The sequence below is a fragment of the Haliaeetus albicilla genome, chromosome 26 (assembly GCF_947461875.1).
Source record: "Haliaeetus albicilla chromosome 26, bHalAlb1.1, whole genome shotgun sequence".
Taxonomy (NCBI): Eukaryota; Metazoa; Chordata; class Aves; order Accipitriformes; family Accipitridae; genus Haliaeetus; species Haliaeetus albicilla.
The window spans coordinates 13,992,033-14,009,763 of NC_091508.1; the positions used below are offsets into that span (position 1 = coordinate 13,992,033).

The window sequence follows — 17,731 nt, forward strand, 5'->3', positions numbered from 1 at the left end:
GTTGCTAAGGGTCAACCACAGCCAGACACAAGCTGACTCTGCTATGCTTGGAGCCATCCAGGCATGAGCCAGTTCCAATCTCAAAGCCACGTATTCACATTAGCATAGTGGAGAGTCCAAGTGAATTTATCTATTCCCTTGGAGTTTGTTTTGGGCTCTGCAGCATGTTAAAATAGTTACTTGATTTCAAGGCAAAGTGGGAACCCATTTGTGCTGGGAGTTGTGCAGACACAAAGCAAAGACATGAGCTTTGTCCTCAGATACTTCTTGTCTGGCAGAAGCTTTTGTCCATCACCACAGATCTAGTTCCCACCCTCGTTCTTGCTTTCCTTTCATTTTTAGCTTCTTTTAAATTACAGATTTCTAAACAATGGACCAGTGGTCCAGACCACTTGGTGGTCCCCAAGGCCCACAGTCAGCAGTCTGTAGCAGATCCAGGGACTGACGGAGCCTTATGTTCACCAGGAATCCCACCAGCCCTGCTACAGCCCCAGAGCCACTCTTCTACAGCATAAACCTATGTGTCAGATTACTTCAGAGACAGCGACAAAACCTGTATCATAACCACTTTCTTCTTAAAAGCACAAAGCTACTGCACTCTTGCGGTTCCTAGGAGAATGCGCTACTGTCCGAAAATAACTCCCAAATTTTGGATGCAAAGATGTCACCAAGGACCTGGGCTCCACCAGTCCAGAGCACTGGGAGGTTCCATCTTCTGCTGGGGTTAAGATGACTGAACTTGAAGGGGAGCAGCTTTCACTGTGCAACATGTCAGGGCAAATCCTGGGACCCTTCCTAAAGAAAGGTCAATGACAAGGTGATTCTGGCCAGTCCAAGTGGGCCCTGGTGATACACCTACAATGTGTCTGACGTACAAACTTGCCTAGTACACAAACTTCCTAACCTGCCTGATACATGATGGTCTATGAAGAAAGCAGGGAAGATCTGCCAAACAGCAGGGTCAGGTCCTTCATTTCCAGCTCTACTGAGCAGTCTCTTACCTTTATTTTCAGCTCTTTATGACCAAATGCTCCAGTAGTTTAATGCCCCACAGAACCCCACTGGCTGACTTGCACCCACTGGAGATCAAGCCTTACACACATATGCAAATATCAGACTAGCAGGAGGGGGAAAGAACATTTCCTAGAAAGAAACTCAGTGTGCAATTAATCACTAAAAACATAATTATCTCAGGTGATTTGTCAAGTCAAATTAATGTAAACCTATGCTGAAAAGCCATCAGCTGGTCTGTGCTTCACTTCTCCTTGCACTTATTGGGAAAGTGAAATTTTTGGACTTCTTAGATCAGCCAATTTCTTCTCTATTGCCACTGTTGCCTGACCCTGCTCCTGGTCCCTTCTTACACTTCATGGCTCAGTGCTGGGAAGTGGGCCAAACCACTACCTGTAGTGGCAACCAAATTAAAGAAAATATACTTTGTTTGGTCCCACTTATTCTAAACAGAGGTAATATGCATAGATGCTGATGAATTAGTGATAAGACTTTGGACCAGTATATTCCAAAGCACACACAACTGCAGCCAGATCTGCAGCCTGTTAGCCAACAAATACTTACAAAAATTGGTCCTGATGGAGGGACCTGCATGGAAGCAGACCTCTTATTTGGCCCTAATATGCAGTTTTGGACATTTGAGAATGTGGGGGCAGATCCTCAGTTCATAAAATCTCCTGTAGCTCCCTTGAAGTCAATGGAACAATAACAATTTACACTAGCTGAGTTTCTGCATCCTGGCTGTGAGCTATTTGGAACAACTACACCATAATGATTATTACAGATATTTCAGATCTCTTGTCTAGGATGGATAGGAGAATACCACTGCATAAGAAAACAGAGAGTTGGTTTGCTATGATTTCCAAAGATTTATTGACCCATATCTTGCAAACATTTACACATGTTTAGCTTTATTCATGTGAGTTGTTCCATTACACTCGTGTGCCAGATAAACTAATGTACATGCTTGCAGGACCAAGGTTAAAACTTGTGCAAACACAGCAAGTTCTAAATATTTTTGTAGATATGTTCAGTTACCTCAGATTCAGACTCGAAAGCATGTCATTTGACTGTGCCTCTTCTCATAACTCTCCGTTTATCCAAGCAGGTATCACAAGAGAAGCCAAATGCAATATCAGGATAAAACTGAGAAAAGAAGCAATTATCTGACCGAACTCAGAAGCTAGAAAACACCCACTCGGTCAGGACTAACGCATGCAAAAGTTGACATCAGTTCTTGAACAATGAATTAGCTGGGTCACTAGACTATATTCACAACAGCTTTCTTAACACAGCTAATGAAATCATTCATTTATTGATTTCCCCATAATGAAGTTAACATTTTTCTTCACAGTTTTGATTCATTAGAAGACACAAGTCAGTGAAGAGGAGAAAGAGCTGGGAATCTCTTGGCCATGAGGAGACTACTTCAGCATCCATTATCATATCAGCAATCACTCAATCTTTTCCACTAAGACTACAAGGTGAGAGAGGATCTCCCGCACCACTGCATAGTCCCACTGCTCACAAGGACAGAATACAATCTCTAATTTCTTAAATTGAGCTGATTTTGTTTCCCTGAGGACAAAACATGTGTCAACAAGGCGCCTGACACCCAGAGACTTCAATGCACTTCAGAAAGGCCATTAATACCTCCGACAACGTGGCAGCACTTACATCCCTCAGCCAAGACGTGAGCTCCGTTACGATACACACCTGCATCGCAGAAGGCTGCAGCGTCAGGAGAGGTGGCAGGCAAAGGAGCAGGGACGCAAAGAAAGGAAATTACTTTTTTGAGATAGATAGCAGGCAAAAGGCAAATTTTAGGCTATAACCCAGAGCCCCAGTCCAGATCTCTAACCACTAATAGCTGGCTTTCATCTTGGAAAGACTATTAACCCTTTTTTACAAGTCAGCAAACTCCAGGCACTGAGGATACCTGCCATAAGCGCACAGCAGGATGCTGACATGGAAAGAATGCCTTCTGCTCTGAATTTTAAGTCATGTTTCCCAGAAACCAAGACAAATCAATCCTGGCATGCACAGGAAAGGGGAGTTGTTAGTAATGAGGACAGCTCTGATGGACGATGTCCCCTGGGAACCCATCTCACCAAAGGCCCTCTACGGTGGGAACAGTTGTTTGACTCCGAGATGTCCTTGGCAAAGCAGGGTATCTGGGCATGCTTCCCATCCCCAGGATCACCGATCGCTCTAGGATGGTTAGCTGGAGACACGTCATCACTCGCAACTGTGCAACATCTTACCACTCAGACGACAAAAGACAGATTCCCAGAATGAGCAGAGCAGGATTAAGCCAAGTGGTAAATGGACTCCAGGGCTGTTAAAGGATCTGTGCTGATGAGGGAAGCCAGTGCCAGGTAGCCTACCCGGAGCTTGTACGGTGAGGTTATCACTCCCCTCTTTTCTTCAAATCCGTAAATAGAACCCAAACATTGCTTGGGCCATGTTACAAAGATAAGGTGAGTCTCTCCCATCCCTTGCAAAGCCTGAAATAGAAGCCCCGCTACTCCCTATCCTAAGCATCAAGCGTAGGATGTTGACATTTAGCAATAGGGAAAATTACCCAAACAATGAACCCTCTCAGGTCTCTCTTCTCCCCTCCCTTCCCCTGGTCCCCTGGAAAATGTTCATAAAGTGAAGTGGAAAAAAACCACAACCCAAACCCCAACAACCAAACCCCAACCTTCCTAAGGCTGTGGAAAGAACATGTAGAGGAGAAGAGTGAGTCAGGCTCGGCTAACTGCGCACAGGTCACCAGTCCTGAAGGCGGAGATGATTCACCAAGGCAGCAAGAACTAGAAGGTAGAAGAGACCAAAAAGAGGGTGCGGAAAGAAAGTTGTATCCAAGAAGAGAAGGAAATAAGAAATTAAATGGTTCTGGGTTGCATGCACCTTGCTGTTTATCAACTGGAACTGACCCAGGATGACTCAACTTGATAGTGGTAAGATTATTCCCTCAGGTGCTTTGTCCAGCCTTTCTGTATGAGAAGGAGGGCAAACAGGCTGTAAGACCTCAACCCATCCCCATCCCCTGCTCTTGCCTCTCTTTTTCCCCTGCCTGAGATGCTCAGTGGACCCTCACCTCCCTGCTGCCTCTGCTTCCACCACTTCTTTCCTGCACCCATTCCCTTTAATTGCAGCAGTGTTATGGGACTCTGTTTTCCCCATAAAAGATGCCTTCAAGGAGATGAGAAAACCAGGGCCTCCTTAGGAACACGGCATGCCGTGGGGAGGCCCTCTTGGATGCCACTGGCACAGAAAGCACATTGTCACAAGAGATGGAGAGGAGGATGGGGCTCAGGTGCCAGGGGAGAAATCTCCTGCTATTCCTCCATTCATCTTTCCTCCTCAGCTGTGCCCCCCCCACTTTTATTTAATAACCATAAAAATTCAAACACAAAAAACTTGCTCTGAAAAAACCCTAAACACACAAAAAAAGAAATCCTCCCTCTCAAGTTCACAATGAGAGCTGTAAAACTTTTTCTGCTTGGAAAATTCTCCCGGTCAGTTTTTCCTACTGTTTAATCCCCGCTTTGAGTTACACAGAATGAGTAAACACATTTTATAAGGTTCTAATTCATACCTAACCCATACAGTTTATAGCTTAACATAGTAAAATATACACACACACATGCACACTTTTTATACAGAGATATATATATATATACACACACACACACTCACACATATGCATAAAATAGCCTTGGTCCCACTCCTACGAGCCTCCCAGCAGCAGGTCTGATTGCTCCGGCATGTGCTCTGCTGTGAAACCAGCCTGGCGTGCTTAGGTGTGAGTTAGCTGGCCTGGGGAGTAGTTTCCGCTCCAGATTCCTGCAACCTCCTTTGTAATAAATAATTAGTCAGTCTCGTTAAGGGAACGGCAGGATCCACCACTACATCCTTGGAGGACTAAGGAATGCCACCATGTGGTATCCCAGGAACAATTTTTGTCCACTTTCTGCCCAGCAAGCACCTGGAGCAAAGCCCCATGGCAGGGAGGCAGCTGAGGCTGGGCTGGAGGAGCTGTGGGGAGCTCAGCTACCACGCGGCCATGGCCAGGCACCAGGCAAGGATGTGTCTGTCTGAAAGGCAGCTCTCTGCTGGCAGTGATTAGAGAAAACCTGAAGGTGGGCACTCATTCAGAAGATGGCCTATGGTGTGAACATCACCAGTTGTTGCTCTGGAGGAAGGCAGGCAGCCCTCATACTAAACTCCTCCGTGTAGCTGTGGGTTAGGGTCAGCCCTGATGAGACATTGCAAATGTCTTGCCCTGTACCAGCCTCTGCACCAAACTGCTGGAGAGGTAGTTCCTATTCTGTGGCAAAACTGTGTCTGTCACCTTTGCTTGAGACAACGGAGGCCAGTCGCGATGAGCTGTGGATGGCATTAAGGCCAAAGAGCTACCTGAACCTCAATCTCCCACTCCAGGTGTTTGAGAACCAGCCACCACCTCCTGCCTTTACCCCCCCGGAGGCAGAGCTGACTGATTTACCTGGTTAGACCTGGGCTCTGCTTCAGGTCCCTCTGCCTCTTCAGCATTTTAACCCAGTGTGGGCAGGGGAGATGGAGTCCTCTTGATTGGTAGTTAACAATTTTAGCTAATTCCACCCAGGAAAAATACACTGCCTGACACAGAGAGCTTGTGCACAACAGCAAACCCCAACACCCCACAAGAAGGTCTACCTGACTACCTGACCATTTCTGATGGGCGTCTCTGCAGCTCTGGCACTCCCAAGCATCCCCTGGGTGAATAGCTGTGCACATCAGACCAAAAACTCAGCAACAACACTCCCAAACTCTGCACAGGGGGAACCTTATAAACATTTTGAGCTGTCTGCCAGTGGCTTTCAACTTGGCTGTAACCCAAAGGTAGATCTTTACGACTATTGCCTAAGGAATTACCTCTACCACTGCTCTGAAGAAGGTGGCTTCTCTTGAGCATTTGTGTTTTGGGTTTTCCTGCTTGTTTCCCCCAGCAGCTTGCTATTAAATTAAACCAAGCATCTCGTACAGTCCCATACTTCTGTCATAGAGAATAACTGTAAGTGATTAAAGTATTGTTTCTGCTATACCTCTGCAAGACCACACCAAGAGATCATTTCCTCAGAGGAAAGAGAAACAGAGACACAGAGAGAACTGTGTCAGTGACACAGCCGAAGCCTCTGCTGGTACAAGCTGCGGCAGCTCTGCTGCCATGAGTGGGAATGGAGCAATTTGTGCCAGCTGACAGTCTGGCTCTAAATCGTGCTTGGTGTGGTGCAGCTCCTCTGAGCAGGAAGACAAGAAGACAACAGAAACACCCAGAAAGTGTCCCAGACACTGGATTTTGTGCTTCTCCAGAAAAGCCTTTTTGCAGCATTTGTTTGATTTATGGGATCTGCTGCCCTGAACCCCATGTATTCCCCTGATGGGCTTGCCTCTCCCAGAGGGCATCCAATTAACCAGCAGAGAAATCAGAGTGACAATTAACTTATTTTCATTTCCTGACTCGCTGTCATGCCTCCCATCATCTTGTTTTTCCTCATCCCTGCTTATTTGCCCCGGCCCCAACCCCCTTTCTATTCAGAAACCAAAGAAAAAGCAGGAACAAATATAACCCCCACCAAAAGGCCAGGGTCAACTGGAAACCTGCACTGTAACAACACAACTGCCTGGTCTTAATCTCCTCAACTTCGTCTTCTTGCCCTCCAACACAGCCTCCGCTCAAGCTGTCAGTAAGCCAAATCCCGGCAAGCCAAAATGAGTTGACCTTTGAAGTCATTTTTTTAAGTCAGGGTGCCCCTGCATCCTTCAAGTCCTCAAGCAGCCTTGCACAAAAGCCACCTCCCAAATAGGAGCTTGTCTCCAAAGACCACACTCCGGGTCTCTGCTAGCAACCATGGCTATGGGGGCCTGAATCACATCCTCAGGGGAGCTAGCACCGTTACCATCCCGGCTTTTCTCTCTCTTTATTCCTTCTGCCTGCTGCTGTTGTTAAAACCAAGGTTTCAATTTTTCAAGTGCAAAGATTGGCTTGAAGACTCAGTCTCTTTTTTCTGGGAGCTTTTTGGATACACAGTCCCTCTAAGGGTGTGGAAAAGCACTCCGGGTTATCAAGGTGAAATCATGAGCATCATTCAAGCCCATCTTGGCCAGTTCTGTGATAACTGGTCACCTGAAGGCACAGACAAAAGCCATTGCTCAAGCTAGCAGTTTGAAGTTGCTTCCAGCCACACAAAATGTGAGATGTGGGCTTCGGGCCCCATAATGCTATTTTCATTTTCCTCCTCCTCCAAGAAAATAAACCGAGTGTTTATTTCCTGAATGCTCTGGTCTGAGAAAGGGCAAAACTTTCCTCCAGGAGCCAGGTGGCTGGAAAGGGAAGGCAGAGGCAAATATTTGCCGAATTTGTCAATGAGCTCTTATTCCATTTTTCTTATTAATATTTATTTAGACATAATGTGAGAGAAACCTGCTCAGACCACAGCAATGTGGGAGATTCCACTGTTATTCTCCTCGTGCCAGCTACTGGCGGAGAGGGAGGAGAGAAGGAAAAACAGAGACAAAGAGAGAGTGTCAGGGAGTTCACAAGCAATTTAGAGAAAGTCACGGGCTTTCGTCTTGACTTAGCAGAAGATGGGATGCCTTGAGAAAGTCAATGCATCTATGGACCATGTGATGGGTCAAAGAGGTTGAATAGCTTGGCCTTCCTTGCTGATATTCAAGGCACAGGTGTAGCTTTGAGAGAGAAAATTATCTCATTATAGAGCCCTCTTTTTTTTTTCCTTTCAAAGGAAGGAATCATTAATGACACAGAGACAAGGAGAATAAACTGCAACCCCAGGTTTAGTAAATTGTGTGAGACGAACCTTGTGTATTTCTTCAGTGAGACAGTTCATTCCCCAGACACAAGAAGCGTGGTACAATCTAATTTATCTGGGTATCAAGAGGCACCATGGCATGACATGGGTAATTGTTAGGTAAGCTTGAAAAGATAGGAATTAGCAGAAGAATTATACAGCAGGTAAGGAACTGAGTAATGGACAAATGAAAACAGGCTGTGCTGAAAAGAGAGTGATGGGAACTGAGTTATAACTAGCAGAGTTCCTCAGTGATCAGGCTTGTAATCAATCTTATTTCTCACTGGAAATACAGCAATGATATTAGCACCGATGAAGTGAAATGCATTATTAGTGCACAGGAGATCAGAGGATCAGTCAAAAGAAATTAAAAGATCTCGAGGGCTATAGTAATAAAAGTGGAACAAATTTTAATATTTAAAAATGCAAATTAACTTAAAGATGGACATTAAAATAGTTCTTTTGTTAGCAGGAACAAAGGAGGAGGAGGAGAAATGCCTGGATGCACTGGCTGGTCACAGCACAACCACATGTTGCCGCTGGATGAGAGCTGGAGAAAAGGAAAAGAAATTCTTGGATCAGCTTAGAAAGGGTCTTCCAGTTGAAATAAAGAAGAATCAAATCCCTTGATAGCAAAAGGCTGCATGTGGTGGCCCACTACCAGCCTCGCCATCAGAGAATCACAGAAAGTCTCCAGTCCAACCTCTTCAAAGCAGGGCCAAGGGCAAAGCCAGGGCATGGTTCCTCGGGGCTTTATCCAGTTGAATTTTGAAAATCTCCAGGGACTCCTCCAAGAGCCGCATAGCTGGTGTACAAATAATCACTGCTAGGTAGCAGAAATCCCACTGGACTATGGTGTCCAGGAGGAAGGACCCGGATGCATTTCTGCAGGGCTTCAAAGCTCCAGCACTGCTGGCTCCCCAAATTGGTGGGGAGGTACATGGCTGTGAGCGTGTCCCCTGTTGCCCTCCACTGGATAGAAGGAGAATGTCACACTGCTGTGTCATGTCTGGGGACAGCACATCCTAGAAGCATCTCCTCTTTCAGCTGGGGTAATAAGTCTGTGCTCTGGGAATAGAGCAGCTGAACTCTAGCTCTGTTTTTGCTCTGACTGTGTCTCGTGTAGCAACAGCTGGGGGACATAGGTTTGCTCAAACCACAGCCAGACGATTGGAAATAAAAACGATATTCATATATTAATTAACATCTGGTTACTCGTCTAATTACATGATACAATGTGCATGAGTTTTTTGTTCCTTTCATATTTTATGCATTGAATGAAAACTAAACAAATGTTGCAAAAGCAACAGTGCAAAAGCAAAAAAACAAACACTACCCAAGTTTGTACTTATAACACTTACTGACACATCAGTTTAATTAACATGTAAAGAAGGACATGACTAAACCATGACGATGAAGATGGTGGTGACACCGAACTGGAATTAACATCCAGCCTGATCCAACCTGGCCATTTTTCATTAAACTGGACTTCCCTTTACACATATTCTTTAAAAAAAGAAGTAATAATTTGTTAAACTGAGCAGTTCAGGGCCTGATTTAGCAAATTATTACTTACCCATTTTCAAAAGCCACTTTTAATGAAAACCGGCCCTAAAAATTTCAGCCGGACTGTAAAGCACCGTCCCAAAGGAAAGGAGCTGATGTCACTCTGCCTGCGCAACACATCTGACAGCGTCTGATGCTTTCTGCCACACTTTGGGAATGGAAATAAAAAAGAATGAGGGGGAAGGAAAGCCAGATTAATTAAGAAAAGTCATCACTCAGGTTGTCTGGCAGTAGCACATTATCCCGTGCGTGTGGCCGTCCCCACGCAGCTGGCAGGGGCGGGTGACAGGATGCCTGGTGGCCACCAGGGAGGTGACGGGGACAGCGTGCATCTGCGCAAGGATGCGGGTGGGCAGGGAAAAGAAAAGCTGAAGGCTTGGCTTGGCACATGCTTCCAGGTTACGTTTGGGTTTTTTTGAGACAGGGGCGTTGAGAGGGGAGGCAGAGGGGAGAGCAGAGCCCCTCTTCCTGCCCCACCGCAGGCAGCCTGGGGGGAATAAGTGCCCGATGCATGCTGCCCCACTGAGAAATCCAAACAGGCTCTTACATGATTAGCTACTTTCTCAAAAAGGCTGCAGGCTTCATTGAAAACACAACAATAAAAAACCCAACCCTAACCCAACCCTCAGCTTACAAACTCCTTTCTGAACCCAACAGCAAGAGTAGAGTAAGGGGAGTCTTGGGGCTCGCAGAGGTGGAGGGTCACAGGGTTTCAGGAACAGGTCACACAGAAGCGGAGCTCCCCGGCACTCACCCCCCAGTGCCCACCTGGCTCCGGCACCAGGCCAAAAACACGGCTCTGTTTGATGCTGATGCCATGGAGGGAACATAAAGCAACTGCTCACCTTTTGGGTGGACTGGTGTCCATGCTGGAAGCCTCTTGCCAGCACAGGAGATACGCACTGGTACAACTGGGATATAGGCACACATCTCGGATGCAAGCTCGGAAGGGTTAATACCACCAGCCAGCAGCTTGCTAAGAGGGACCAGAGGCAGGGAGGATTCCTCCCCTCATTCAAGTTACCCGTCCTTCCCACAGACCATCCCAACCACACGAGCCCTGCCCTGACGGCAGCGAGGTGCGATCCAGCTCATCTCACTGCAGCGTCTCTATGAAGGTGACCGGGCAGGCTCCCACCACAAACAGGGATTTTATGCTTAGCATGCAGACTCCCATAACCCAATATAGACGTTTCTATCCTTACTGCATCTCTGCACGAGACCAGATCTGTGCTCAGCTACCCGAGAAGAGGACTCCCATGAAAACACCCCCCAAGCAGAGCAGGTAGCACGGCCTCAGCACGCTGGCCTAGCACTTTCCGTACGCTCAGCTCCTACAACACTGCCAAACTTTAACTGTTTGGGTTGAAATTTTCCACACTGGGTATCTGCCTCAGGCTGAATTTTTTTTGGAAAGTTTCAGATAAAACAAGTCCAGCCAATTCCAAGAAGGCAGCTTGGGAAAAAATATAGTTTTCCTTATGTAAAAAGAAAAAAAAAGTCAAAAAACCAAAACCAACTTACAACTTTTGTTGTGAAGCCCCAGTGTTCAGAGCAGGGACTTGGCATTTGGCAGACAGGGTGGTCACCGCGTTAACGACACGGCTTTGTTGCCCCTGTAGAAATTTCATTCAAATTGGCAGCATTGCAAGGCCAGCAGTACTCAGTTTGCACACACTCCACAGAGAGGTTGTTTGGCTTCTGAGTTCCCCGAGATGCTTCAGCCCCTGACAGCTCCTACACTGGACCACACCATGTACACATCCCTCCCGAACGGTAGCTGAGCGTGCTCCAGCCGAAAGGCAGCCCATAGCTTCATCACTACTTATTCAGGGACTGAAAAACATTGCTTAATGCTTCCCAACTGCCTGGTGCCTGCTGCAGCCCAGGAGAGAGGCAACGCATGCATTAAGCACTAATGCAATAGTAATGCAGAAAGGGCAGAGGGCCGTGCAGGGGCTGCAGATGACGCTGTGCTCGAAGAGGGCTCTGCAAGACCACCACAGGTGAATGCACAGACAGATCTCGCTGTGTGGAGAAGGGCCTGAATTAAAGGGCTTCACTCATCTCCTGCAGAAATGCATTGGGGAACATCAGTGACTTCTGTGGGGCAGGATTCAGCTCTTATAAAGGAAAAACAGATAAAAGGAAACAATAAAATCCAGTAACAAAGCGATACAGAAGCTTCTTGGCAAATTATGACCTATTCTGTGTGAACAGGCCTCACTGCTTTGCTTGTTTTAGCGCACTGGGGTTTCTCTTCTATTAATTTTTTTAATTGCGAGTGGTAACAATAACCACACGCTGCCATTTGCTCAGCAGGTAACCCTGCTGGCATGGCATGCAAGCAGAAAGCAGGGCAGCTCTTAGGCTGCCAAATAAATCATTTGGCTAGGATTTACCTCCCTTTAGCCCTCTCCAAACCAAGCATCTAGTTAGGTTCTTCCTTTAGTCAACAGAAAGGTAAGGGTATCTTCTGACGGTGATTCCTCTCTCCTCTCAATGTTTATGAAGACATGCGAGAGGGATTTTCCCATAGAGGAAACCGGTGCAGCTCCTCTGACCACTGTGGGGGTCTAACCATGCAGGTTAGGCAGATGACGTTAATGAGGATGTGTCCAGGCCTAAGGATGCAGCTAAACCATCATGGAAACAACCAGTCTCATAGTCAGACTCTTCTACCATACACATTGTCAAGGAAGCACAACTGAAATGTGGATGCAGGCTGAGCTTCAGAAAGGAGGACCACGAGACGCCATCCCACAGGTCCACATTTCCCTCCACATCATAGTCTCAACTACTCTGACCAAAATTGCAGCCAACACAACCCACCAGAGCATCTCCCACAGAGCCACGTGGACATTGGTACATGGAAGCTTGCACCCACAGGCTAAGAGCCCGCCACCCTGGCCAGTGGGCACCAACCGGGTTGGAAAGCCCAGGCAACCAGCAATGCTCAAGCCAACCCTTATCTCTGGGGAGATGTGTTTCAACTTTACCTTCCCCAAATGGGAATAACAAGAGTTCCCTGCCCCAGAGATGGTGGCTGAGAAAAAAAATTTAAAAAAATCACAAGACCTTATAAAATACTGATGGAATAACATCTCCGGTAGAGCAAAAAGTCAATCCTTCATCTGCTAGAGTATCCCACTTCCCTCACTCAAATTCTTAACACCATCTAGCACCGAGTGGGGCTTTTATCTCACTCCCTAAATCGGACTGGGACACTTGGCAGGCAAGAGCTTGTCCCTTATCTCTGCCTGCTCTGTGGTCTTCAAGACTGCTTCAGTCTTCAGGGTTACTACCCTCTGATCCTTCACCACCATCAGGAAATGTGCCAGGAGGAACGAACAAAAAGAAACCCGGAGGAGACAACTGTCATGTGAAACTCCGGCATGAATGGCGCAACTGGTTGCATGTCAGGGGGCTTGGGAAGGGGTGGTGGGAGCTGGCAGGGTGGGCAGTTGCTCAAAGGAAACCACAGAGAACTGACCAAGCACTTGAAAGATTCCACGCATACCTCCCAGATATGCCGGCGTGGTTACAAAACCCCTGCCCGGATTGGGTGGCAGCATGCACTTGAAAAAAAAAAGGGGGGGTGGAGGGGAAGAAAAAAAGAAAAGGAAAAAACAAAACCCCAAACAACCATTCATGGGACACACAGAGGACTTCAAGTCCTCTGCTTTAACGAGACGCCGCAGGCATCGCTGCCTTGGAATTTGGGCTATGCTTGCGGTCCGTGAGGCGACTCGCCGAAGCCTTTGGTCACATTAAGCAACATTACATGATAATGCTGCAGCACTTTCAGGCTGAGGGAGAAGGAAAACAAAACAGATGACTCTGGATGGAAAGGCATTGCTGTAAACCTGGGAGGGAGAAGAACATTCTTTCGGATACTTTTTTTGGCTGGTTGTGTCCTCCCCTCCCGTCTCCCACCTCTCTCTCCTTTTCCCCCCTCCTCCTCTTGGAGAATTGGTGACAGCAGGTTTTTTTACTAATATTTCCATATTAAATAGAAAGGAAGAGTGTGAAAGGCCACGCGAAGTGGTGGCAGCTAGACAGTGGAATCTGCAACTGAAGGGTGGAGTTGGAGTACTGGAGAGGTGCCGGTTATTTATAGGGTATGAGAGAACACAAAAAATGTCTGGCCCCTTTAAGGCCCCTTAATCCAAACAACCAATGGAAAGAAAAAAAAAAAAAAGGGAAAAAAAAGGGAAAGAAAAAAAAAATGAGGAGAAAAGGCATCTCTGCACCAGACTGCAATGTGTGAAGGAAGACCGGGGGATGGCCTGGCACAGTCCTGCCCCGTCCCTCCAGCTAGACCTGTGCCCCATGGCCCTCAATGCTGCAGGGCAGCATCATGCTTGGGCGGTGGGACCGGCGTCAGGGCGAGGAGCCCTGTGCTCCCCAGGCAGCCCCGAGACACAGCTGCCTCGAGGGTGGGACGTGGCAGCTGTTTAAACCATGATACAGCAGTGTTGGACGGGAAGCGGAGATGAATGGCGCGTTCAAGAGAAATCAAAAGGGAGAAGCTGAGAGAATTGGGAATACAGGCTGGAAATTCCCTTTCTTCAGCCGGCATTCATGGAGCAACCAGGGATCTTTGCACTCTGATCCGAGAAGAGTCCGCGAGATGTGGCTGTTCAGTGTCCTCACTCTCTTTGGGATACATAAACTGGAGGGTCATCTTTATGGCCTTCTCATGGCCAGGTAGTTCAGTGCAGATGTGGATGCTCTGGGAAGGCTGCTGGTCAGACCCTTGTCATGGCTGGTTTAAGCAGGGTTATTTGGCTCTAGGCCTGGAAGACCATTGCTTCCAGCTCTTCCCTAGGATTTCTGATAGATTTTAGGCCAGCTGAGTAATGTCCTTCCTCTTGTCTTTTCTGAAGAGGAGTGAGGGACCTCGGTGCAAAGAGGTGCCACGCAAACCAAAGCACTTTTGTGCTCTAAATAAAACTCCTTTTTCCTTCTTTCCAAAAGAAATGCATGAGGTTATGCCTATTTTTTCTAAGCAGACTTAAGGGAATTGTGAAGAGCTCCTGAAGGACACTCAGCACTTGGGTGATTTAGTGTACAACAAAGTGGATAAGTCATCAACTTCGATGAATATACACCTGGAACCAGGGAAACTGAAGACAGACAATTCTGTGGATAGAAAGGGGTCAGTAAAGAGATTCAAGAGCTCAAGCAGATGACAGTGACACTAAATCCTCAGGTCTTTTCACAAGCCCTGCTCTCATTCCCTAGGATCCTGTTGAACCCATGAGCCTTCACTAATAGGCTTCATTCTCCTCTGCCAGTATCAAGTAACAAATGTCAGATCTCATATGGGAATCACTAACAACATAAAAATAAGATTTATATGGGAAGATTAAGTTCAAAAGAACAGTTACAAAACTCAGAAAGGTTTTGTTTGTACCCAAGCACACACAAAATCAAAGTCAAAACACTGCTGTTCAGGATTGTGATCATCATCAACCGTGACCTTCTCCCACCATCACTGCAATTTTGCATGCTGGACACTGGCTACAAATTAATTTGCTGAAACTGAGGAAAATGCTTCCCTGATGTGTAACCTTAATTTGATCACTTCTAGTTCACACAAACTGCATGCTAATACTCCCTCTAGCACTCCTTTCATCTAAGACAGGAGCTCTAGAGCTCTAGATCTGCTCCCTACCTTGCAGCCTCGCAAGAAGGACAACACCATTATAATGTCAAAATCCTTAACTGCCAGTTGGTGACGCTGGTTTAGTTTTTCTGGTGACCACAGAACTGCCTAAAGCATCGCAGATCTGGAAAAAAAGGAGGCATGGAGAGGTGAAAAGACTTGGCCATGGTGGGAAGAGGCAGATCCTCCAGAGGCGTAAATCATTACAGCTCTTCTGATGTCAGCACCCCAGGGAGGCTGGACAGGCATCAAGCGGAGCAGCGAGGAAGAGGAGGGCTGAGCCTCTTCCTGCTTGTCACAGCGCAATTCCAGGAAACTCGGGACCTCAGCTCTCCTCCTGCTCTGGACTTCAGCCACCAGCTCATCCTGCTTGGAGAATCTGTCAGCACACCTCAACCCTCGAAAACTGGGGCTTGAGCCAAGGCCCTCAAAAGGGAGCAAAGGAAGGATGGGAGACGGAGTCCAAAAGTGTCTTTCCGCCCTAAAGGTGAGCCCTTTGGAACAGGCTCGAATCCCATTCGCTCTGCCTGGGGATGGCCTGCCAGTGGCTGTTTGATATGTGGAGTGAATGAAAACGTTACCCCCACGCGATGATGTTCCAGCACCTTTCAGCACCAACTTGTCTTTTCCTTTATCTTTTTTTGTTTTAAACACAGACTCTCGGGAAAGCAACTTAGCAGACCAAGCTGCAAAGCAGAGACAGAATAGAATTGTCTTTTTTTTGGCTTCCAATACAAGAATGCAAAGCATTGTCTCTCTGGGAAGAGAATTAAGTATGGGCAAGTGTTTTGGCAAGAGAGCCACAGAGAATGGAAGGCGAGGATGAGGCGGGGGAAGAGGAGGAGGGGAGGGAGAGCTGGGGGTCAGATGGATGGTTTCGTCTTTTATAAATCTTGGATGGGGAAGAGGCACACAGATGGCTTTGTGTTTTAAAATGATTCTAATAAATCAACTCCATAATCATAATCAAAATGCCCTTGACTCTCTTCCCCCCCCCTTCCACGGATCACAGCTGAGCAACGAGGCTGCAGCGTGCGCCTGGCAAGGGAATGGCGAGTACTCGAGACAAAACCAGACTGCGGCGAAAGAGCAAGCGGACGCGTGCGAGGGAGCCTGCAAACCTGCGTGCACGTGTGACCACAGCTGGGTGTGGGAGCCGTCACAAGCACTTGCTGCATCAGTGTGCTAGTGAACAGATGACGGGAGCAGGGGAAGGAACAAGCATGGGGGGCTTTGTGGATTGCAACGGGCAGGGCAAGGGTGGGCACATCCCCGCAGGAGCCTGGACCATTTCTAAGCAGGAACGTGCCCATACATGTATAAAGAAGGTCTGAGCGGGAAAGCGAGCCTGCAGCTATCTGCAAAGAGAGGAGCTATCCCGATGGCGGGGGAAGGAGTGGGAAAAGGCAGGGTCTCGTCTCTCCCAGGCGGGAGCAGACGTGCCGGGGAGGAATGCTGCGTCCCCGTTCCAACGCTCGGTCTTGGCTGCGAGGAAGGTGCAGCCTCTCCTCCTCCAGCAAGAGCCACTGGGCCTGGACCGCGGGGGGAGCAGAGGCTCTTGCTGTCAGGGTTTTCCATTTGGAGCTCCACGTGGCACGAAATCCCATCGGTTTCCTTGCCAGAGGGAGCCAGGTGGAGAGAACAATAAAAAGCAGAAGGCGCGGGGCGGGGCGGGATGGTCCAGAGCGGATGCAGAGGATGGAATTAATCAGCTGTCCGGGAGGAATATTAGAGCTCTTCGGCTTGTCGTCAACGCCTTCTCCTCCTTCCCAAAGACAGACACAATGAGAGACCAAGGAACATTTCCTATTGTTACAGGGGATTTGTCCACAAGGTCCAGCCCCATGTGGAAGTCATTACCGGCTGGGAGTGGTAGGTATCTCACACAGAACATGCAGCTAGATGGGATGGGGGAGGGCAACAGGGAAAAAGTTGAGAGACCAGAGATGATGTGTCCCTGTCTAATTGATTTAGGCACCTCGAGGGAGACTGTCACCATAGCAGCCCAGGTCCAAGTCCAGGGATTGCTTTGGGCTGAGGTACGAAGTGTTTTGCTTAATATCACTCTTTGGACCGAGTCAAAGTCCTGAGTGCTCCTGCGAGAAGCCATCAAGGGTAGCTCAGTGCCAACAGGAATGGATCATGAATTCACTGCTGCTACCGAACAGGGAAGGGAGGGACAGTTACGTCAAGGTTTTCTTTTCCCTGTCTCCGACCCTCCCTAGATAGAAAACTGAAGAGTGGCTGCAGCAACAGCTGTACGAAGCATGAGGTGAAGAGCTGACCACTGCCCACCTGCAAGTCCTCCCGCTCCAGCAGAACTTGGCCTTCAGGATCATCCATGGAAGAACGTAATTATCCATGGGTGAGAGCCCAGGACTGAGTGATCAGAGAGAGTCAACACTTCTGGGGTCCCAGGGGAAGGCAGATCCTTTTAGACACATGTTACATCTAAGCTCAGTCATTTCACGCTAAATCATACTTAAGTCAGCAGCATCTCCAGAAGCGGTGATGTCAACGTCCCCAGAACAGCCGGAGGAAAGGGGCACCTCAGAAATCAATGGGAAATCAACATCCCAACTCATTTGCTGTCATTTCTCAGTCTCGCTGCTGCTAACCTGTT

The 17,731-nt window shown here is 47.7% G+C and overlaps 1 protein-coding gene across 2 annotated transcripts in view; it reads right to left on the bottom strand.

The window, feature by feature from the left end:
• ASTN2 (astrotactin 2) overlaps positions 1 to 17,731 on the bottom strand; it is a 360,503-nt gene that overhangs the window by 42,155 nt on the left and 300,617 nt on the right. The window contains exon 20 of one of the 2 annotated variants that reach the window (XM_069771377.1): positions 1,905 to 2,742. The exons of the other annotated variant lie outside the window; for it this stretch is intronic. Within the exon in view, the coding sequence (XP_069627478.1) occupies positions 2,636 to 2,742 (107 nt within the window). The 3' untranslated portion in view covers positions 1,905 to 2,635. Of the gene's footprint in view, positions 1 to 1,904; positions 2,743 to 17,731 lie in introns of those variants that run through there. 2 annotated transcript variants of the gene reach the window in all.